Source organism: Hibiscus syriacus, unplaced genomic scaffold (assembly GCF_006381635.1).
Source record: "Hibiscus syriacus cultivar Baekdansim isolate YM2019G1 unplaced genomic scaffold, ASM638163v2 tig00111743_pilon, whole genome shotgun sequence".
Lineage (NCBI taxonomy): Eukaryota > Viridiplantae > Streptophyta > Magnoliopsida > Malvales > Malvaceae > Hibiscus > Hibiscus syriacus.
The window spans coordinates 138,819-161,727 of NW_024063167.1; the positions used below are offsets into that span (position 1 = coordinate 138,819).

At 36.4% G+C, this 22,909-nt stretch overlaps 2 protein-coding genes and 1 long non-coding RNA gene across 3 annotated transcripts; all 3 read left to right on the plus strand.

The window, feature by feature from the left end:
* Positions 1–13,805: 13,805 nt before the first annotated feature.
* LOC120169007 lies at positions 13,806–17,336 on the plus strand. Its single transcript, XM_039177245.1, has 3 exons — positions 13,806–14,960; positions 15,552–16,222; positions 16,312–17,336. Exons 1-3 carry the CDS (start codon positions 13,855–13,857, stop codon positions 17,334–17,336), a joined length of 2,802 nt encoding a protein of 933 aa, XP_039033176.1. The 5' UTR covers positions 13,806–13,854.
* A 1,215-nt stretch (positions 17,337–18,551) lies between these two features.
* LOC120168993 lies at positions 18,552–19,151 on the plus strand. The gene is made up of 3 exons (XR_005520632.1): positions 18,552–18,661; positions 18,739–18,848; positions 19,104–19,151. It is a non-coding gene; the product is annotated as an uncharacterized LOC120168993 (long non-coding RNA).
* Positions 19,152–19,395: 244 nt separating this feature from the next.
* LOC120169008 lies at positions 19,396–21,569 on the plus strand. The gene is made up of 10 exons (XM_039177246.1): positions 19,396–19,473; positions 19,555–19,670; positions 19,755–19,856; positions 19,948–20,061; positions 20,153–20,209; positions 20,404–20,470; positions 20,827–20,880; positions 21,012–21,086; positions 21,317–21,352; positions 21,430–21,569. The coding sequence occupies exons 1-10, from the start codon at positions 19,396–19,398 to the stop codon at positions 21,526–21,528; spliced, it is 798 nt and encodes a 265-aa protein (XP_039033177.1). The 3' UTR covers positions 21,529–21,569.
* Positions 21,570–22,909: the final 1,340 nt, after the last annotated feature.

A 22,909-nucleotide genomic window follows, 5' to 3' on the forward strand; every position in this document is an offset into this window, starting at 1 on the left:
GTTTCGTCTGTCACGTTAGCAGATTCCTGTGCGCCGATATCTTTCTTCGGTGCTCGACAATCTCTTTTAAAGTGATCATTCTTGCCGCAAGTATAACAGTTGAAATCTTTCTTTCCTGTTCTTGATTTTCCCCTTCTGGATTTCGATCTGCAACGATTTGAATTTCTTTCTAAAGTTCTCCCTCTAGACTCCGTGTGCAAGGATGATGAGCTTGATGCTTCACCCGATTCTCTCCATAGAATTTCTTCACTCAATACCATATCCCGAACATCATCGAATTTCAATTTACTATTTTCTGACGAGCTGCTAACTGCTGTAACAGTAGCATTCCAACTGTCTTGTAGAGATGATAAGAGAATTAAAGCTCAAACTTCATCATCGAATTCAATTTTCACGAAACTCAACTGGATTGTGCTGAGTTCATTTAGGTGTTGAGCCATTGATGCCCATTCCGCCATCCGTAAATTGAATAATCGCCTTATCAAGTGAACTTTGTTTGAGGCTGATGGCTTCTCATACATACTGGAGAGAGTCGCCATAAGATCCGTCGTGGTCTTTTCCTTTGCTATGTTGAAAGCAATATTACAGGGTATGTTAGTCGGATAACTCTGAGGGTTTATCTGTCGAGAAGAGCCTAGTCTTCATTCTTCATGCCCTCTGGTTGCTTTCCTAAGAGAGGTTGATAAAGATTTTTTTGGTACAAAAAATATTCAATCTGCATCTTCCAAAAGCCAAAGTTCGTACCATCGAACTTCTCAATTTTCACATTCCCTTCGTCTGCAGCTATCACTCTCACTCGAATTTGGTTTCTTTGGATCGTTTCTAATAATTTTTGCCAATCGCCATGTATTAGAACACCTTCGTCGATAAATTCGTATCACCGACAAAATTTTACTATTCATGAAATTCACTATTAACGTGAATAGTAACATTACAGAAAAATCGACAAAAATAACCACAAAAAGCTCTGATACCAATTATTGGAAAATAAACTAGTAATTTTTCTATAACCAGATTAGTGAGAATGCGAAATAAAAGCGGAAAAATAATATCTAAAATTGATAACGGAGTTCAACCAATTATGTCTACGTCTCCGGACTGCTGCAGATCTTTTACTAAAGAGAGAAAATTTACAGGTGTTTACAAACACTCACAGCTTACAAGAAAACTCACTAAACTCTTTAGTATTGGAGAAAGAAATGATTTGGGATGATTTTGAAGCTAAATGGGTTAGGGTATTTATAGTTGAAGCTTAAGGACTAATCTTATAAATATCCTACAGTATGTAGGGACTAAAATATAATTTCCCTATTTTTATTTTCAATAAAAATTGGGTACAGAATTTGATGCCCCCTTTTGTTGAAAAAACCAAGACGGTGCCCACCCCTTTTGTTAATTTCCATTTAGGCGATGCCCACCCCCCTTTTTAACTTTACACGGGTGTCACTGCTAATATTAGTCGCTCAAGATCGAAAGATGATTCAGGCAGTGTTCACTACGCTGCTGTTGGAAATACTTACTACACCTGTTGCTCCAATAGTGCACACAATGTTGCTCAGCCTCAAGCACATGATGTAGCTTCTACTCGTGAGCACTGGATTGTGGATTCAGGTGCTACGCACTAATTGAACCCAGATGTCATTAACATCTCAACTCTAACTGACTTTATTGGTCCATGTGATTTCTTAGTAGGGGACGGTGTTGCACTAGCAGTTAATACTATTTTATTAATTCTGTTTTGCTTGCTTCTTCTTGAGCTTTGCTGTTTAGTGACTTATTGCATGTTCCGAAAATAACTAAAAATTTTCTCTCGATGTCCAAGCTTGCTAGGGATAACCACGTATTTTTTTAGTTTCATGCGAATGATTGTTGCGTTCGTGATAAAAGTATAGGCCATGTGTTCTTCGTGGCAAAGAAACTGGTGGTTTATATACCTTTGCTGTAGATCATAAGGCCGATGGATTTGTCAAGGTGCAAGTTAATTTAGTTGATGCAGTCTTTAGCTCTTATGAAATGTGGCATATACGATTAGGGCACCCTACTCCTGTCATTTTAAATAAAGCTTGTAGTTCAATTTGTATAAATATTTCAAATGCTATGAATAATACATGTGTTGCTTATCGTGTTGGAAAAAGTCACAAGCTTCCATTTGATAATTCGAATATTGTCTATTATAAGCCTTTCGATATTTTGTATACTAGTTTATGGGGGTGGACTCTCACCTGTTCCCTCAAAAAAATTTCGTTATTATGTTTCCTTTGTTGATGCGTGCACCCGTCATACCTGGTTATATTTGTTGAAGTACAAATCTCAAGCTATCACATCTTTTCAGTTGTTTAAAAAAATGGTTGCGACATAGTTTAATCTACTGATCAAGACGATTCATAGTGATTGGGGAGGCGAGTTTCAAACTCTGTCTGCTGAATTGGCTAAAACTGGAATTGTGCATCGAGTTACATGCCCACACGTGTCGGATCAAAACGGTGTTGTTGAACAGAAACATCGACATGTGGTTGAGCTGGTTTTGTTGGCTCAAGCTTCCATGCCTGTGAGGTTTTGGTCGTTTGCTATTGTAACAACAATTTTCTTAATAAACATGTTACCAACCAAAGTTTTGGGAAATGTTTCACCATTTGAAAAATTACTTGGAAGAAAACCTGACTATGGCTCGATAAGGGTCTTTGGCTACCATTGCTTTCCTCATATTTGACCATTTCAACGACAAAAGTTAGAATTTCGCTCACAAGAGTGTACCTTCCTCAGTTATAGCCCATAACATAAAGGGTTCCAATTTCTTACAGTTAATGGACGTATATATATATATATATCTAGGCATATCGTGTTTGACGAAATGGTTTTTTCTTTTGCAGATGAAAACCCACGCATTTCAGGACAACTTCCAAAGGCTATTGAAATAATGGTTGATATATCAGCAAGTTACGTGGTCTTGATGCTCCAAGGGATAGTTTGAGTGTGAGTCAAAATACATATAACACCACTTTGCCAATTAATGGTTCAACATGTTCAGCCGATGAGGAGTTGGGTGGTGTCGAGTTCTTCAAATTCTATTCATGTTGAAAATTGTGATGATCGTGTGGCTAATGTGACAAATAATACTAGTTATTTGTCTCTTGTGGAAAGTAATGCAACTCGTGTATTGCATGGTGAGAGTTATACTTCTCCAGCAAATGATGTGATGGCCACAAGTGATAGCTAATATCAGAGTGCATGGCGTGTTGAGGTTCGTGTTAGGCCTGTAAATGAATTGAATGTTCAGCGAATCGTTCATGAATCGTGCAGTGGGAAGTTCATTTATGTTCATTTATTTATTAAATGAACGAACATGAACAAGATTTTGCGCTCGTTTAATTAAATGAACGAACACGAACAAAGGGCTCGTTCATTCATTTACGTTCGTGAACGTTCAATTATATGCTCGCTTATGTTCGTTCATTTATGTTCATTTATGTTCGAACAGATGGCAAGTTGAATATGTTACGAAGATTATTGAAGTCGTTTGGATTTCAAGAAGATTGTTTTGTTGAACAAATTAATTTTAAGACTTTATTATGTTCATATAGCTTATTTATGATTTATGTATGTTTTTGTCATATTCGAACAAATTAACTCTAAAGTTACAGGTTATATTAATGAATTTTAAGTTGTTGTTCTTGTTGTTTACTTTTTTTACATTCATTTGTTGTGTTCAAATAAGTATGTTTTTGTTTTTGTGTTGTTCGTTTATGTTAATTTATTATGTTTGTTTATCATTTAAATGAACAAACATGAACAAACTATATTCCTTAATGAACGAACATGAACAAAAAAAAATTGTTCGTATTCGTTTATGTTCATTTATTTATTAAATGAACAAACATGATCATATCTCCGTTTGTGTGCGTTCGGTTCGTTTACAGACCTATTCGTGGTGCTTAGTTGGTTGCCCTCTCACATGCATCTACTACAAACCATCATCCTATGCTTACACGTAGTAAGTGTGGGGGTGTTTAAACCTAAGGCCTATATAGGTGAGTTGGATAGTGAGATTCCCATAAATATCCACGAGGTAATAAAGTCTGATAGTTGGAAAATAGCTGTCCATGAAGAAATTAATGCTTTGCAAAAGAATAATACATGGTCCTTAGTTGAGCTTCCTTAAGGGCGTACTACAGTAGGTTGTAAATGGATTTTTAAGCTGAAAAAGAATGTCGATGGCTCAATTCAACGTTACAAGGTGCGTTTGGTGGCAAAAGGCTATTCACAAATCCCTTGTCACGACTTCAAAGACACCTACATCCCTGTGGTTAAATGTGATTCTCTCACTTGATGTATTGAGGAAATAGAGGTTAATGCAAGTAGACATTAACAACGTCTTCCTTGATGGTGATCTTTATGAAGAAGTCTTTATGCAACAACCACCCGGATTTGAAGTTTATGCTCCGAATGGCATAAAGTTGGTTTGCAAACTTTAGAAAGCGCGCTCTATAGGTTAAAATATGTGCCAAGGAACTGGCACTCCAAGCTTAAGGAAACCCTGCTTCAAATGTATTTTAAAGAGTCTAGGGTGGACACGACATTGTTTGTTGGGAGTAAGAAAGGGGTACATACGTATATACTCATATACGTAGATGATATTATAATTACTGTTCTATTCGAATAAAGAATTGAGCATGTTTTTCGGGCTTTGAGTTATGCCTTCTCGCTTAAGCACCTTAGAGATCTCAGCTATTTCTTGGGAATTGAAGTCCAAAAGAGCAATGTGGCTCTCATGCTTAGTCAGAAGAAGTTTTTGTTAGAATTGCTCGACAAAGCCAAGATGCTCATGGAAACACCAACAATTACTCCTATGGTAGCTTTTACAAAGCTCGTTCATGATGCATGTGAATTTAATTGAAGATGCATGTGAGTATCGAAGTTTAGTGGGAGCACTTTTCTATGTTTTCCATACTCGCCCAGACATCATATATAGTGTAAACAAGGTAACATAATTTATGCACGTTCCTTGTGAACTTCATTTAGTTGATGTAAAATGGATTTTGAGGTATCTGGCTGGGACGTTGGATTATGGTGTGGTGTTTCGTTCGATTGAGGTTCTTGAGTCTCGTGTGGTAGCGTTTGTAGATACATATTTTTTTGGGGGGATGGGGAAGCATTGAAGATCGAAGATCAATCTCTGGTTAGTGTGTTTTTGTGGGTGAAAGATGTTGGAATGGTAGTTTTACACAAAGTAATACTAGAGAACTTGTGTTGATTTCTGCTGAAGTTATGTACAACTTTATATACAAGTATGAGCTAGTTAGCTCTAACAGCATTACTAACTAATTAATAACTGATCCATACAAATAACGCCACGTGTATGGCTTAGTTACAAATATGTTATGACCAGCTGCACACTCATACTCATCACTTATATTAGACTGCTAACATTTTCCCTGTTTTTTTCTCGTTTCTTTGTTCAAAGGAACGCACACATACTCTTGACCTAAACTCCTCAAACGCATCTTGAGCTAATGGTTTAGTGAATTCATCAGTAGTTTGATGCATTGTAGGGACATAGCTGACTCGTAATTGACCAACTGCCATCTTTTCTCGAACAAAGTGCACATCAAGGTCCACATGTATGGACTGAGCATGGTATACTGGATTGACACTCATGGCCACTGTGTTGGTGTTATCACACCATACAATCGGTTTATGACATTGTTGAATACCAAGATCAGCTAAGAGTGCATTTATCCATGTTATATAGCAGCTACATCTACCACACTCCTGTATTCAGCCTCCATTGTCGATCGAGAGACAACCTTTTGTTTCTTAGAACAACATGCAACTAAGCATTTACCCAAAGCACACCATATCCAGTTATAGAGCATCGATCATCAATGTTAGCTCCCCAATCAGCATCGACAAAGGCAACTATATTCAATGCACTGTCAATAGGTGAAAAGAATAGGCCAAAGTTCAGGGTAGAACATAGGTAGCGAAGTATTCTTTTAACAACAACAAAATGAACTTTACGTGGAGCATGCATGTATTGTGCAACTTGTGCCACACTAAATGATATGTCTGGTCTTGTATGACAGACATACAACAGTAAACCTACAAAACTCATGTAATCACTCGCGTTACTTAAAAGATCACCTGCTTCATGGGAAAGTTTAGATAAAACCACCATAGGTGTAGCACATCCTGCAACTGTCATTATCCCTGTCTTCTTAAGAAACTCAAGGATGTATTTTTTCTGGCTTAACAGGATCGAGCCACCAATACGCTGGACCTCAATACTCAGAGAAAAACTTAAATCTCCAAGATCCTTGAGTGAAAAACGACCTTGCAGTAATGATACAACCTCTTGAATTAGTGTAGATGATTGCCATGTCATAACTATATCATCCAAATATACTAATACATAAATGTATCCATTACTTGAGTGCTTAACAAACAAGGAAAGATTTTCTCGAGACACTGTGAACCCAATTTGTAGTAAATTGTCTTTGAGCTTTACATGTCAATTACAAGGTGCCTGCCGAAGACCATATAATGCCTTTTGAATTTTGCACACAAGAGGCTTGCCATTCTCATCAACCTACTGAAATCTAAGAGGTTGCTGCATGTAAACATCATCATCTAAATATCCATTCAAGAACACATTATTTATATCAATGTGTCGAAGTTCCTATCCCTTAGAAACAACAATCGACATGACAGTGTTGAATGTAGAAAATCAAACTACTGGATTAAAGGTATCTCGAAAATCAAAACCTAGTGTCTGAGAGAACCCTTTAGCAACTAACCAGGTTTTATATCGAATAACAGTCCCATCCAGATTTCTTTTGATTCGAAAGTTCCATTTGCATCCAACCGTATTTCTTCATTCTGGGAGTTTCATTAAGGACCAGATGCCATTTTTTTGCAAGGCATTGTGTTCTTCATGTATAACAACAGTCCAATTGGGAGACTTTAATGCTGTATTTATTGTTGTAGGAACATCATCCTCTTCAACAAAAAAAAACTTTAGGTTTAAAAATGCCACATCTACTATGTGTCATCATGGGATAAACACGCACTGAAGGTCCCATAGCACTGGAATCAGGAACAACAATGGGATTATTACCACCAACATCATATTCAGCAGGACTACTACCAATGTCTATTGTAGGTGCATTACTTCCAAATTCTTCAGCAACATCGGTTGTTACATGAACATTGTTAACTTCATTATGACTTGTACCAACATTCATGTCAGTAGAATTTGTAGGTATAACACTTTTTGATGTAATATTTCTTGAATCAAACTGGAGCCCATCATTTGCAGCAGTTTGTACAACAATGGTTGGCATATTTCGAGCAACAACTCGCAGTGGCTAGGATGTATAATGGATCGATTTTGTAGATTGAAGTGATTCAAAGATTCACAAATGTCTTAACCTGCAAAAGGAAATATAAACTCATTAAATACAACGTTCCTAGAAATATAAACCTTTTCATCTGATGCTAAGCACTGAAACCCTTTATGTCGATGACTAATGCCCATATAAGTGCAGGCTTGAGATCTAAATGTGAGTTTGTGCCTTTGAAATAGTCTGAGATAGGGAAAGCATTGGAAACAAAAACCCTCATAATTGTGTAATATAGTTTCTTTCCATAAAGCTTCTCAAAAGAATATATGTCTTGTAGTACTTTAGTAGGAAGACGATTAATCAAATAGACTGCGAAACAACAACATAGGACCAGTACTTGACTGACAGAGAAGCTTGAGCTAGCAAGACAAGTGCTAGTTCAATAATGTGGCGATGCTTACATTCTACAACTTCGTTTTGTTCAGATGTGTGTGGACATGTTAATCGATGTGAGATTCCTTCACTGGCTAACATAGGTGACAGGATGCAAAACTCTCATCCCCAATCAGTTTGTAAGGCCTTAATAGAACTACCAAACTTATTTGCCACAAGTTTTTGAAACATTCGAAATGCCAATACAACTTCATCTTTTCTTTTTAACAGATATATCCAGGTATGTATTGTAAATACATATACGAATGAAACATAAAATCGAAATCCATTCGATGTCACATGAGGTGGCCCCCATAAATCTGAGTACACAAGATTGGAGGAAGTATCTATTGATGTATTCGATTCAACAAAGGGTAGTTTATGGCTTTTTCCCATATGACATGCTACACAAGACTTATTTACATTATAATGTATTTTGATGCCTATGTCATTAGCTAGCTTCATTAACGTTTCAGCAGCTGGGTGACCAAGGATCCTGTGCCAAAGATCTTCTAAAGAAAAAGAGACTAGACTAGTATTGGCTTCAGCAAGATTCACTCCTAAAGAGTTGTTATCCATGGAAAACAAGTATAAGCCTTCATGCTTCTCTCCCTAAAGTAGAACATTTCTGGTTTTCTTATCACGAACATAACATATATTTTCATGAAACTCTAGGAAAACGTTGTTGTCCCTAGCAAGCTTGGAGAAAGATAGCAAGTTCTTGGTTATTTGAGGAACAAGTAACAAATTATTCAGCAAAAGTATACCTGAATGAGCATGAACATGAGAATGACCAATGGAGGTTACATCAAGTGGCATACCATTGCCAACTAACAGTTTACCTGGACCAAGAAATTCAGTTGCATTTAATACTTTGTTGGAGTCTGAGGTCACGTGATGCGTGGCCCCTGTGTCGACTACCTAACGGTCAGAGGAAATCGAGGAAGCATGAGCTTGTGGCTGACTAACCACAATTAAACTAGACTTGTGTTTTGTACAACACTTACATCCAATATCAGAAGAAGATAATGTCGAGTTGTAAGTGGAGAAAGATGACTTACGATCCGATTGATTGGATCCTCGATTAGTAGCAGTAACACATGAGAAATCTTCATCAAACATGTGCCAGCAACGATTGACAAGGAGGCTGATCTTTCTACAAAGCTGACATTGCAGTCGTGATCTACCAAGACCCCTACCACCAGTTCAAGTTACAGGTCGATGATCATAGCCTGAACTCGACATCACTAATCTTCGATTTTCCCCTTGAGCAATATTAGCACTCATAGGTAAGTTCTTCAACTGATCATCAAAACTAGCTAGTTGAGTCTCTGCATCAAGAAGCATAGTATAGATGTTATCTAAGGACAGTGTTTCCCTCATGGAGATTATAACTGCCATAAAAGGTTGGTATTCACGAGGAAGACCCTTTAGAATACTTGCTATGTGTTCAACTTGAGGCATAACACTGCCACAAGAGGCTAAAGCATCGCAAACTTCCTTTACACGAGTAAGTTAAGTACACATACTATCACCACCTTTCTTTAACTACTGAAGCTTGTAATGGAGACTCATTACTGCAGTAGTGGATCGATTGGCAAAGAATTGAAGAACTATATTCCATACAGCTGCTGTAGTTTCAGCACCAAAAAATTGGGGAAGCAGATGATTGTTGATTGTGGATAACAACCACGAGGCAAGAGCACTATCTTGTGCCACAAAATCTTCATAGGCTTCATTAACTCGAGCAACACCATCATCATCAACCATTGTTTCAGGCAGAGTTGTCACAGCACCGGTAAGAAACCGTTCCAAACGATGACTTCGAATGGTGAGCAGAATCTGCTGCTTCCAAAGGAGAAAATTCATCTCATCAAGAACAAAATTTACTTTCTTGTGAGTGAATGATTTGGTATTGGTGGAACAACTTCAAGCAACGAAAGAAAGAACCCCAATATCTATGGCGAGGGATACCATGTTGGAATGGTAGTTTTACACAAAGTAATACTAGAGAACTTGTGTTGATTTATGCTGAAGTTATGTACAACTTTATATACAAGTATGAGCTAGTTAGCTCTAACAACATTACTAACTAATTAATAACTGATCCATACAACTAATGCCACGTGTATGGCTTAGTTACAAATCTGTTATGACCAGCTGCACACTCATACTCATCACTCATATTAGACTGCTAACAAAAGTTTGGTCTCGTGGTCATTGAAGAAGCAAAAAATGTCTCAGGATCCACCATGGAAGTTGAATATAGGGGTGTTGCAGATGTCGCTACCGAGGTTACTTGGATTAGTGTTCTTTTAGCCGACTTGGGTGAATTGCAACAGGAGGAGCCAACCATCTGGTGTGTCAACACGAGCACAGTTGTCATGAACGCTAATCTTGTGTACCATGCCCAGTTCAAACACATCGATCTCGACGTTCATTTTTTGGAGAGAAAGTTGCTGCTAAGCAACTACGTGTTAGTTATGTACCTGTTGAGAATCAGGTGACAGATGGGTTAACAAAACCCCTCTCTAAGGCATCTTTTGAGATTTTCAGAGGAAAAGTTAAAGAGTTCAATATGTGTTTTGATTTTTTTTCCTAGATATAATTAAGGAAGCTAAATCAACAAATCATGTGACCTTCACCTGCATGCCTCGTACAAATCTATGGAGGCACCATCCCACAACATAATTTTGTATAGTTAAGACCAAGAATCTTCACCCCAAATTGATTTATTTTATTCGGGAAAAAAACAGCTAATATAAATTAGTGGAAAATGAGCTGCACATGCTGACTCAACAATTGGGAGATTTTGATTCAAAAATTGTTAGGTAATATAGAACTATGGCAATTGCACTCGTAATCTATAAAATTGTTTAAAATCTTTGCTTACGTGGCAAGCTGACTTTCCTAAGGCTTATGGTGTTTTGACTTTTGACTGGAGCTTAAATGAAAATTAAAATAATTAGCCATGAGTTTGCATGTTTTTATGAATCAAAGAAAAATTATATTTAACATGTTAAAATAACCAGAGCATTATTTTAGTTTTTAATTAAATTGATATAATTATTAATCCAATAATAACTCAATTAAATATCTTTTGTCTTCAACTGGCAATAAATATGATTATAGTGATCGTTTTTTTTGTTTCTTCATATTATTAGTTTTTTTTAGATAAATTAATAAAATATTATTATTTCACAATTAAAGAAGAAATAATATTTGCATACAATTTTCTTATAACTACACCAATGATCATACATTAAAATAATTTTTACATAGAATATTTTTCACTTTTATTATAAGTATCATAAATGTAAAAGAGTTTTAATATTAATTAATCTTGAAAAAAATGGGATAAAGATCTAAGAACTCCTATTAATTATAATGATGTTGTTGACATTTGCACATGTGTGAGATCTAATTTGCATGTTCTTACATTATGTGAGGTACACAGGCTTAATACTTAAAAAGGCTAATTATCAAAATTATGACTTGTTTAGAAGATAGGTTATCATTAATCTTTTAGGTATTATTAGATCATCTAAAAATATATCGTTTTAATAGAGTTTCTAAGAAGTTATTAAAATGATAATTTTAATATATAAAATCAAAGACCAAGTTTGAAAGTGTAGTTACACGTGACCTCACAATGTTACCGAAACAGTGCCATTTAACCATAAATTAGCATCGAATTTAAAATAATAAATATAAAATTAATATTTCAAGATAATTCTTAATAAATAGTTTACTTGAGAATGAAATGAATCAATCTTCAAAAAATAAGAACTATGACATCAATGCTGCATCAAAAACTTAAAAAGATTTAGGGTTTAACGATGTTAGGATTTGTCCTATTTTTCTTTTTTTTTTCTTTATTCGTCGTTATTTTTTTTTGTGATTGGTAATGACATCAATCTTGGTGTTCGTCGTCGACCGCCGGTATTCATTGTTTTCCATTTTCTTTATTATAGCATATCTTTGTTTTTCCTTGTTTTTTATGTTCAATAATTATGCCTTTATGACATTTGTATCTATTACATATTTTTCTTTGTCTTTATGACACATTTTCGGTCGTTTGACTATTGTTTTCGTTTATCTTTTTTTTAGGGTTGGATTTGACATCTTCACGACTGATCGAGATGTTGTTTATTTGTTATCATGATGATATTCTCTGTTTTGGATCATTGATTTTGATTTGGATATGGTATTTGCGTTTGTGGATAGTATTTTCATGTCGCTCGATTTTGATTTGTGTTTTGTCGGTGGTCTTTCAATAACTTCATCCATTGTATGATTCATTCGTCGATGCGATCAGATGTGTTCATATACACCTTTTGTGTTTGTGTTTATTTGGTTAGGTTTTATAACATTTTCATTTTATGGTCCTTGTGTGGTCTTATGGTTTGGAAAATATTCTTATTATGTGTTTAGTTTACAAATTATGTGTTTAGTTTACGGATGTGATTATAAACCTTCATTGTCATTTGAATGTTTTCTATGTTTAATAAAATTAGCGGTTTCTTTAAAAAAAAATAATAGGGTTTTATTGGCTTGGAATGAGAGGGCAACAAAAAAAAATAGGGTTTTGTTATTGGTTGTTCAATTTGTGCACACAGTTTGGCGAGAATCCATGAACAAAGAGAAGGAAAGGGGTTGCTGCAATGTTCAACCACGTATCTACATGCAAAGTCAACCCCTCCGTCGTTTACATATGAACAAATACTCTATTTCCTAAATACAATGCATTTTCTCTTGTGTACTCCATCTTCATACTTTGCCTAATATACCTTCCTTCCTCAACTCTACGCGACGTTCACAAACATTTTTCTTCGAACCTAAGGCTAAAACGTGTCCTGCTTCATTTGCTGAAGAAGAAAAGGCTGTGTCCTTTTGATCTCCTTTCTTTACGACCATAACTTCCATGTCGTATTTATTAATAATTTAACTTCAACTTTCAATCATCCTATTGAATGATGCAGTGATAAAAAATAATGTTATTCCTTTGAGATGATTTATGTTTGAGTAGTTGAGTACGAACCAACTTACCGGCGACTGCAATATGGTGATTGAACATTTATTGTCAAATGGTTGAAAGTATTTAGAACATATACTACTTTGTAATCACCTTAGCTTAATAAAAAAAATGTTTGAGTAGTTGAGTTTGCATGGTGTGCGCACAATATCAATAGGCTAAAAAATTTTAAACATATACTACTTTGTATTTACTCCAGACTATTAAAAAAACTTCAATTACATTTAGTCTAATTGAGATTTTAGTCCTTAAAATGCTAAATGTTGTGATTTCATTCTTTAATTTGATATATTTGATCCCTGTATTTTTTTATAATGTCATTAATAGATCTAAATTGATAATATTTTTTAGGCTGGGGTGATACCGTAAGAAGGGGGTCAAAGAATTAATGATGTTATTAGTAACTTTGTAAAACAGAGAGGATCGTATGCAAAACTAAAACAGATGATTAAAATCCAAAATTTAGCATGTTGGAGGGACTAAAAGCAATTTAAATGATTTAACTTCATTGGTCAATTTTGGCCAATAATATATATCTGATTTTTTTTTATTAATTTGGGGTAAGTACAAACTAATATAAATAATTCTTAACTTTTTGACATTGAACACTTACATCCATGACAACTATTTTGCTTGAACTTAGATCCTTAAGAAATAACAACAATTATGAAGAACGTTTGGTTCGTGCATACTATCTGAATTTGGGTGTTGGAAATAACAATAAAAGCATATGAGATTATGCCCTTTCATACGCCATTAAAATCGGCTTTCTTGAAGTGCTGCATGAGGAAGTAGTGAAGGCGACGCGTACACAAATTTCATTTCTTAATTAACTTTATTAATAATAAACGTTTCGTCCAATGTGACCTTCTCGTGACTACCCATCGCTTACCTTTTTAGTGTATAAATATACTGTGCCATATGCCATAGGATCCATTGCCTTTCGCCGCCACCTTCTACGGCACCACTCCATCTCTCTCTCTCTCTCTCTCTCTTCTTCAAGCTCGAATTTTTCAAAGCATTTACGTTTATTTTTTTATGTAAAAAATGGGATTTGTTCGGAATCCGAATATGAGAAGTGGGGATTTCTTGGAAGGAATGTTTAGTGATTACGTCGGAGGAAAAGCTAAGGCCAAAGCTCCGAAAAGCGCCTCCACTCGGCTTGTCACGGCTCTTACCTGCCTGCAATTAGTCTTTGCGGTGTATGCTACGTTCCTTTTGTATTACATGAGTCCGGCGGTCGATTTAGGGACGAAACCGGACTTTACTTGGGCCACAAGGATCGCGAGGAACATGAAACAGTTGATTGTCACCCCGCACGTTCTCAGCCGGCACCAAGACGCCAGCTCTTCGCTCATCGGAGCTGAAATCCGTCTAATTATGCCATCCGAAGTTTGCGAGCACGAGAAGATTGATTTCTTGCAGAAGAAGTCAACTGATGTTCAAATGATCAAGCTGAAGACAGAGTTGTACGACGAGGTACTTGATTTCCAGAGCAAGACAATCGGTACCGAAACTCTAGCCGAGCTAATGGAAATGAAATCGAGGTGGGATATTCACGCTGTAACACGACCAAAAGTGACGGTGCTGTTGAACCATTTCAAGAGGAAAACACTCTGTTCACAGCTTGATTCTTTGCTGCAACAGACGCTTCCATTCCATCAGGTTTGGGTGCTTTCATTCGGAAGCCCGAACGAGCAGTCCTTGAAACAAATCGTCGACAGCTACAACGATTCGAGGATCAGCTTCATCAGTTCGAGCTACGATTTCAAATACTACGGTAGGTTCCAGATGGCTTTACAAACAGAAGCCGATCTCGTATACATCCTCGACGACGACATGATTCCGGGGAAGAAAATGCTACAGATTTTATCCCATGTAGCAGGGACCGAAAAGTACAAGAACTCAGTTTTGGGCAGCATAGGCAGGATCCTACCTTTCAGACAAAAGGATTTCAGATTCCCAAGCTACAGGAAATTCAGATCGAAAGAGGCCGGACTTTACTTACCCGACCCTGCCTACGATATCACCGTGGATAAAATCGTGCAGGTCGATTTCCTTTCGAGCTCTTGGTTCTTATCTGCTGAGCTTGTCAAGACACTTTTCATTGAAACACCTTTCACTTTCTTGACTGGTGAAGATCTTCACCTTAGGTACGTTTTTACCATCACTGAAAACTCTTATAATCATTGGTCTTTACTGAATATGAAAATCTTTTCATTAGTATAATGTGTGTTCCGCTTCCATCACAAAGTATGTTTTAATCTTATTTGAGGAAATATTGATTATAGCAGAGAGCTCCCTACATGTTTGATGAAATGTGTTAAAGAATCTTCTTTATGCTACAATATATTAGTCATCATTTGGTTACTTCTCTGGATATAATAAATCTCTTTCCAGGAAAAAGGTGGAATATTTTATATGTTAGTCTCAGTAATGGATGGATACTCAGTATCATGTTTCCACTACTGATATTTCTACAATCACTTATTTGTCTGTTTTAAATTATTTTCTTGCATTTAATAGTTTTATGGCTGGAAGGGGCATTTACTTTTAAGGTTCTGTATAGCATTATCTAGCCATCATTAAACTATATATTAATCAGAGTCTTCATTTTTTTCTTGAATTATAGGTATTTAATTCTCTTGTCTGTTACTTATCTGAACATGAATATTGGATATAATTCTTAGAATATCCTTCAAATATATAAAAATTTTCAATATGATATTATAATTTTGTTGCAGCTATCAGCTTCAAAAGTACAGAAATGCAGGCTCATTTGTACTTCCAGTTGACCCAACTGACAAGGAAACTTGGGGTGATAGTGAACATAGGCTTGCATATGTCTCAGAAACCACTGTGATCTTCAAGGACATTGTCCAAGTAAGAGATGATCAATGGTGGAGGGCATTAACTACTGGTTATGTGACCCAGTGGGCTGCAATGAATTCTCAAAAGATCGATGCTTTCTTTTACGCTCACTCGGTCGATGAGGTTAAGGCACTTGCACCGTTGCTCGAAAAGTTCAGGTCCACTTTTGGCAAGAAGGCTTACATTGTTGTCTCTGGGGGCGATTTCTGCTCTTGTGAATATGCTGCTGCAGCTCTGAAATGGCCGAAGCTGGTTTGTAAAGAGAGAAGGTTTAAGATTTTCGATTTGCATATCGGAGCGATTTCGGGAACATCGAACTCAGAGGTCCCAGTTTTGCAAGCGGTGTACTCTAGCATGAGAGGGCTGATAAAAATGCATAACCCAAGTGTGGTGATCACATTGGCAGATATTGATTCCAATGTGAAGAAAGCCTTGAAGATGGCGTCCGAGACGAATGCGAACGGTACTGCACTGGTCCTTTTACCTAGACCTTCGGTCTCAAAGGTTCTATGGATGGCTGATCTAAGATCAACTGCATTACCAAGTAAGTATATTTTATACTCTCTCTCTTTCTCTCTCACACACATATATAATTGGTGAACAATCATCTAAATGATCAATTGTGAATTGCAGATTGGAACCGGATGAGGATATCCATCAACATAATTACTCAAAACCGGGCCCAATCATTAACAAGGCTTCTTAAATCTTTGAGTGATGCATACTATATTGGAGATGAGATTCCTATTAGCTTCAACATGGATAGCAAAGTGGATGAGGCAACCATTAAACTTGTAGATTCATTTGAGTGGCCTCATGGTCCTAAAACCTTGAGGAGGAGGATCATTCAAGGGGGGCTAATTCGAGCAGTTAGCGAGAGTTGGTACCCGGCATCCGACGATGACTACGGTCTACTTCTCGAGGACGATATCGAAGTCTCCCCATACTACTTCCTATGGATTAAATATGCTCTATTAGCATACCATTATGACCCTCAAATCTCCCTCCCTGAACTCTCGTCGATCTCTCTTTACACTCCTCGATTAGTCGAAGTCGTGAAGGAAAGACCAAAATGGAATCCGACCGAGTTCTTCAAGCGCATTCACCCGAACACACCGTACCTCCACCAGCTACCTTGTAGTTGGGGTGCAGTTTTCTTCCCCAAGCTTTGGAGGGAATTCTATGTTTATATGAACATGAGATTCACCGAGGATGCAAAAGCAAACCCAGTTCAAATCCCAAAATCCAGAACAAATGGTTGGCAAGCTTCATGGAAGAAGTTCCTCATTGACATGATGTATCTCAGAGGATATGTTAGCCTTTACCCCAATTTCCCGAACCAGGCTAGCTTTTCGACGAATCATATGGAACCGGGGGCTCACATAAGTGCAAAGGACAATGTGATTAGGCATGACAAGTCGGATTTCGAAGTCCCATTGTTGATGGAAGATTTTAGGTCATTGTTGCCTAATGGGAAGCTACCACCAGCTTCAAAGCTGCCATCACTTAACCTTTTCAACCAACCTGTTTCGTTGAAAGGGCTTAAAACAGCCGGAGCCAAGTTGGGTCAAGATGTTTTACGATGTGATAACGCAACGGAGATCGTGGTTGTCGATAACGTGTCCGGTCTGCCACAGCGATGCTCGAAGTTACTTTGATCGAAAATCGTTAGTTATTCAGTTATTCTTTTTCAGAAAAATGAAGATCAACAATGTAACATTTTTTTATAAAACTTTTCACTCTGCTGATATAGTCACTGGAGGAAACAGTGGGAAACAAAGGTTTAACATTGTTTCTTCCTTGATTTGAATCGTTTGATGTTATTCAATGAAACACAAAATTTGTATTCCTTATATGTTTATAATTCTTCAAATATATGAAAAAAAAATCCAGTAATATATATAAAATCTAATTCAAATAAATGTTAAATATTTTGAATTTTTATTTTCAGTAAATTATTGTTATTTAAAATAAATTAATTGTCATTTTTAAAATAAATTAGGAATCTTTCCTTTCCATTTTACTAAATTTTTAACCAAAAAATAATGATCTTAAGTGAAAATTAGATGTGAAATTTAAATTAGGCAACTCAATATATACAATGAAATTATTAAAAGTTCTTACATTTTCTAGTTAATTCAATTTAAAAGTATAATTAATTAATTTAATTCGATTCTTAATCCCCTTTAAACAACACAAAATTTTATGTGAATAGAAAACTCTCATTTCCTCTGTTTCATCTCAGTTATATGATCAATTTATAACCAAGAAAAAGGCAGGTAATGTTTTAACCCAAGCATTGTTTTTGATTGATTGATTTTTATTTTATAAAAATAATTACTTCATGGAAATTTTTCATAATTTTAGTTTTATCTTCTTGAAATTTGAAATTCTCCATAAAAGAAAGGTATTTTGACCCTTAAATTTAAAATGTTTTGGTTTTCAATGTGATCTTTTTAATATGAAGATGAAGAAATTGACTGGCATGACTTACCTTCTTTTCCTTGCACATAATTAAAAAAATGTTCTCTTAAAAAAAAGAAGCATGATTTTTAGAGGATTGTCTATTTCTTTCACTGTATAATTTTAATCATTGGCTGAGTTAAATCCATGGCTTATGTGGTGACTCGCTTGAATAGCTTGTTGAATTTGTATTATGTTGAAAGATAAAAGTTGCATTGCTTTGGTGTTCTCGAAGAATGTTGGTAAGGTACTTATGGGAGATCACAATTCTTGTGGGCATCTAAAGGTTTGAATCGAGCTTACCGATATGGGAAGCATGAAACGGAGGTTAGGAGTTAGAACATGTTGTTTTTCGGTATTATAAACTTCTGGTGCAAGAAATTGTTTTGAAACTTGCAGCATTCTTATGTGTGGATTTTGTAGGAAGAACTGTAGTGCCAGGTTCATTATCACAACAACTATTGGAGCTGTTTTCGGATTCTTCGTTGGTGTTTCCTTCCCATCGGTTTCCCTCGACAGGGTACGTTTGCTTTTGTTTCTATCTAGCTACGCCGTAGTTGCTCTATCATTCTTTTGATTTGTTCCTAATCCCTGCAGATTCTAAACTTACCTTCAAGCTTGGACTGTCTGTTGATGTAGCTGCATCTAATAGCAAACAATTCTATATTATCAAATCTTCCGAAACAATTCGAAGAAATATTTCCAAGGTGCTTGTTGCTTACTCTCCGTACCTTTTTCTTGCAATCTTTTGTCACTTGTAAGGAAAAGATTCGTCGATGCTATCCTAAGCATATATTTAGTAAATTATCAGGGAGTGTGTTTTGTCTGCGCCTATGTTCTTGAACCATTATATTCTGTTTTCCAGCTTCTTGTGTTGAGCAGCACTGTTTGTTTAGAATTACATCACGGGGCTCGGTTTTGATCCTTTTTTACAATTGCTTTCTGCTTCTATGTTTTCCCAGATTTATGTTCCAACAAATCCTCTCGGTGCAGAATCTTTACCTCCGGGAATTGTCGTTCCGGAGACCGACCTCTACCCTCGCAGATTATGGGGTGATCCTAGTGAGGTATGATGCATAGTACTATAAAAAGTTCCAAGCATTAAGGCCATTTTGGCACTATATCATTATCACTATCATTGTCAGCCTGGAAACATATGCATTACAGTGTGCTAAAATATAATTCCCTGCGTCCTGTTACTCTCGGTTGATCGGTGTCTCTTATCTTGATCTTTCCTTAAATCCGCAGGATCTGATGAAGAAACCGAAGTATTTAGCAACATTTACAGTTGGTATTGACCAGATGGTTAATATTGATAAATGTGTTAAAAAGGTTAGAGACAATGGAACAATTTTCCCTTGTAATCTCGATTTTCCAGGTTTCTGACACTTGTATTCTCACATGTTGAGGTAGTTTTCTGAGGATTTTCAAATTCTACTTTTCCATTACGATGGCCGGACAACCGAATGGGACCTATTGGAGTGGTCAAAGAATGCAGTCCATGTCAGTGCAAGCAAACAAACAAAATGGTAAGTTTTAGTCCTCTATTGTTAGATTAGCATAATACTTGATAATGTTGCTGCCCCTTCTCATTTTCTGCTCTTATACACTAGGTGGTATGCAAAAAGGTTTTTACATCCGGATATTGTTTCAGCTTATGAATATATATTTATCTGGGATGAAGATCTGGGAGTGCAAAACTTCAATGCAGATAGATTTTTCTTTTCAACCGGTTATATTTTCGAACTTGATTTCGACATTTATATATATTTTTGCCATTCTAATGTTCTCTGCACATGTTACCAGATATATCAAACTCGTCAAGAAACATGGCCTGGAGATCTCACAACCAGGTTTGGAGCCCAATTATGCACTGACATGGCAGATGACAAAGAGGAGAAATGACGGAGAAGTTCACAAGTAGGTTCTGTCTTGTGTGCACACCATCAACAACCATGCTTCTTTATTCTCTTTTTAACTTTGAAGTTCTTCGATTCGACTTGGTTCGCAGGTTTACCAAAGAGAAACCTGGCTGGTGTAGTGATCCACGTTTTCCAGCCTGTGCCGCGTATTCTCTCTCGCTCGCTCGCTCTCTTTCTTTACAATTTAATGGAATAGTATGTCTGTTTGGAGAATAATAGTTGGCAATTCTTGAGCAGTATTCCTGATTTGTGAATCTGTAGTGCATTCCACTGTTAGCATCCCTTAAACCGAATTTCTTCTTTTCTCTAGGTGCATTTACTACTCTTTACGTTCTTTCAGGTTTGTGGAAATTATGGCGCCTGTATTTTCTCGGGAAGCTTGGCGATGTGTATGGTATTTGATTCAGGTAAAGGGTGCTTAAGGATTTTTGTAGACTTAGGCCACATTGTTTAGAATATGTACATGCCTGCAGATACATTGCACTTCCTATTTGCAGCCTGCCTCCCAACATAAGTACCTATTTAATATTTGTACTTAATTTTGAATGGCTTCCAAGTCGTCGGACGTGAATCGGTTCATTCCCATAACACCTTTCACAATGAGTTTGCTCCATGCTCAACTTTTCCGATGATGGAAACAGAATGAAGACAGATTAGGAGCATACAACAATGTTTTCTATAAATTTACATAATATCTTGGTACAATTTCTTGAGCTCCTTTTCGATAGTCTTCCTAAATGCTTAACTAATCATGTACTTGTAGAATGATTTGGTGCATGGATGGGGATTGGATTTTGCTCTCAGAAGATGTGTCACAGTAAGTGGTTTCTGCCTATTTTTGCCGTTTCCTTTCTGTTATTCGCTGGTCTCCGACTATGTTGCTCTGATTCTTCAAGAATTTTCTTCAAGTACTCGTATCTGACACATGTTTCGTTTTCTTCTCCATAGCCTGCACATGAAAAAATTGGCGTTGTAGATTCAGAGTGGATAGTTCATCAAGTGATTCCTACTCTTGGGAACCAGGCAAGTCCTCGTCGGCTTGGCAGATATTTTGGCTGTGATATATGATGAATGGTGTTTTGGCTTTATAGTCCCCCGTATACTTTCCTTGTATGTTTCATTCAAATTATCTATTGGATGAACATAAGTTTTTATCTATATCTGGTTGCTTGTTACTATGAGTTTCAACATAACTTGTTTATCACGGCAGTCATGATTATATTCTCATTACCCTTCGTTTTGTCAAATTTCAGGGTGAACCTCATGCCGGGATATCTCCTCGAGATGCAGTACGCATATTTACGAATTCCGGCATCATTTAATGTACCTTCCGACATCATATATTTCTTTTCATTTCTATTCACAGGTTAGAATAAGATGCAAAATCGAGTGGGCGATGTTTCAGAAGCGAATCGCAGATGCAGACTTGGCATACATAACTCAGCTTACAAATGCAAAGGGATAAACTTTTTTTACCATCTTTTACCCCAGCCCACCCTCATTGTCACCCCCTCTCCCTCCCCCTCATTGGCTTGAACTTTGGGTGACTTTTTTTCCCTTAAGTGCAAGAGGGTGGACTCATTTCCCTAACCCACACTTTCTTGTATCTCAAGAGTTTTACAGTTATAAAAAGAAGGGTGATTTTTTTTTTACCATCATGAAGAACTATGACGATTGTAGCATTTCCATAAAGAAAATTGTCAGTTAAGCTTTCTTTGTCACCGAAAGCTGGTGAGTGAACCACCAAATCATTGTGTAAAGCCAAAGTGCAAATTTATTTGTTCATAAGGCAGTGGGGAGCTTTCAGCTGATTTCATCAAATACTTAAAATATTTTTTTTGACCCCTTTGGTATTAATTTACATCATCATTACATCAAAAAGGACAACAGACAATGAAAAAGAAAAGGCACACAAAGTTTGTCTTGTAATGAAACATTGACCTGTCTACTGCTGTCTGCATTGGAAAATTTTGGCATTTGAACCTTTTTTTACCCTTGGAACTGAATACTTTTTTTCTGCAAATGATTTGCAGAAACCTGGAATTTCCCCTTTCTGGTGTAAATTCCTTGTGGATCTTGCATGGTTTTTTTTACGGTCAAATAATAGAATAATCTCCACCATTAGTTAACTAATGTTCAAGGCAGGTTGTTAACATGACATTTTTACGTATGTTTAATTATTGACGTATCATATCCTATATCATTAACTTGAGTGACGTGACACATGCCTCATCATCATCTTGAATGATATGTCATATATCATGCCATCATCTAGTGTGACATAACATGTGACACATTAACAATTCAAGACATGTGAAATTGACATATCAACTATATACATTGACAGTTAATCAACTAAAGGTTTCCAAAAAAAATGAACCATTTTGACCGAAAATTAAAACACTAAGAGCTAAAGTATTAGAAAAAGAAGATGAATTAGCGTGATAATTCAGACAAATATTACAGATTAATTTTAACATTATGCCGCCGTGAAACACCTCTTCTAACATGAAAAAGAAAATCATGTCAGCATGATTAGTTCAATGAATGTTTTTAAGGGAAAATCCAATCATTATTTGAACCAGAATTGTCAACGATGAGCTATTTAGATTTGATCGATGACATTATAAAAGAGGAGGGATCATATTATGTCGAACCAAATGTCAAATTAGAGGATAATAGAGGGATTAAAATCATAAATCGACCAAATATTCAAAGCATGTGAAAATAGTAACGAAAGAAAGGGATTATACAGCCAGCTAACTGCTAAAGTAAAAGCATCTTTAGAGGGGGAAGTAGTTGAGGCATCATCACCACAAAACAATACACACAGCAAAGCCGTATAT

Excerpts from the sequence above, each read along its gene's own strand:
- LOC120169007 (XM_039177245.1), top strand. The coding sequence starts at position 13,855 with ATGGGATTTGTTCGGAATCCGAATATGAGAAGTGGGGATTTCTTGGAA. Across the intron at positions 14,961-15,551 it reads GGTGAAGATCTTCACCTTAG|CTATCAGCTTCAAAAGTACA; the intron begins GTACGTTTTTAC and ends ATTTTGTTGCAG. Across the intron at positions 16,223-16,311 it reads AAGATCAACTGCATTACCAA|ATTGGAACCGGATGAGGATA; the intron begins GTAAGTATATTT and ends TGTGAATTGCAG.
- LOC120169008 (XM_039177246.1), top strand. The coding sequence starts at position 19,396 with ATGAAGAAACCGAAGTATTTAGCAACATTTACAGTTGGTATTGACCAG. Across the intron at positions 20,210-20,403 it reads CGTTTTCCAGCCTGTGCCGC|GTTTGTGGAAATTATGGCGC; the intron begins GTATTCTCTCTC and ends ACGTTCTTTCAG. Across the intron at positions 21,087-21,316 it reads TTCCTACTCTTGGGAACCAG|GGTGAACCTCATGCCGGGAT; the intron begins GCAAGTCCTCGT and ends GTCAAATTTCAG.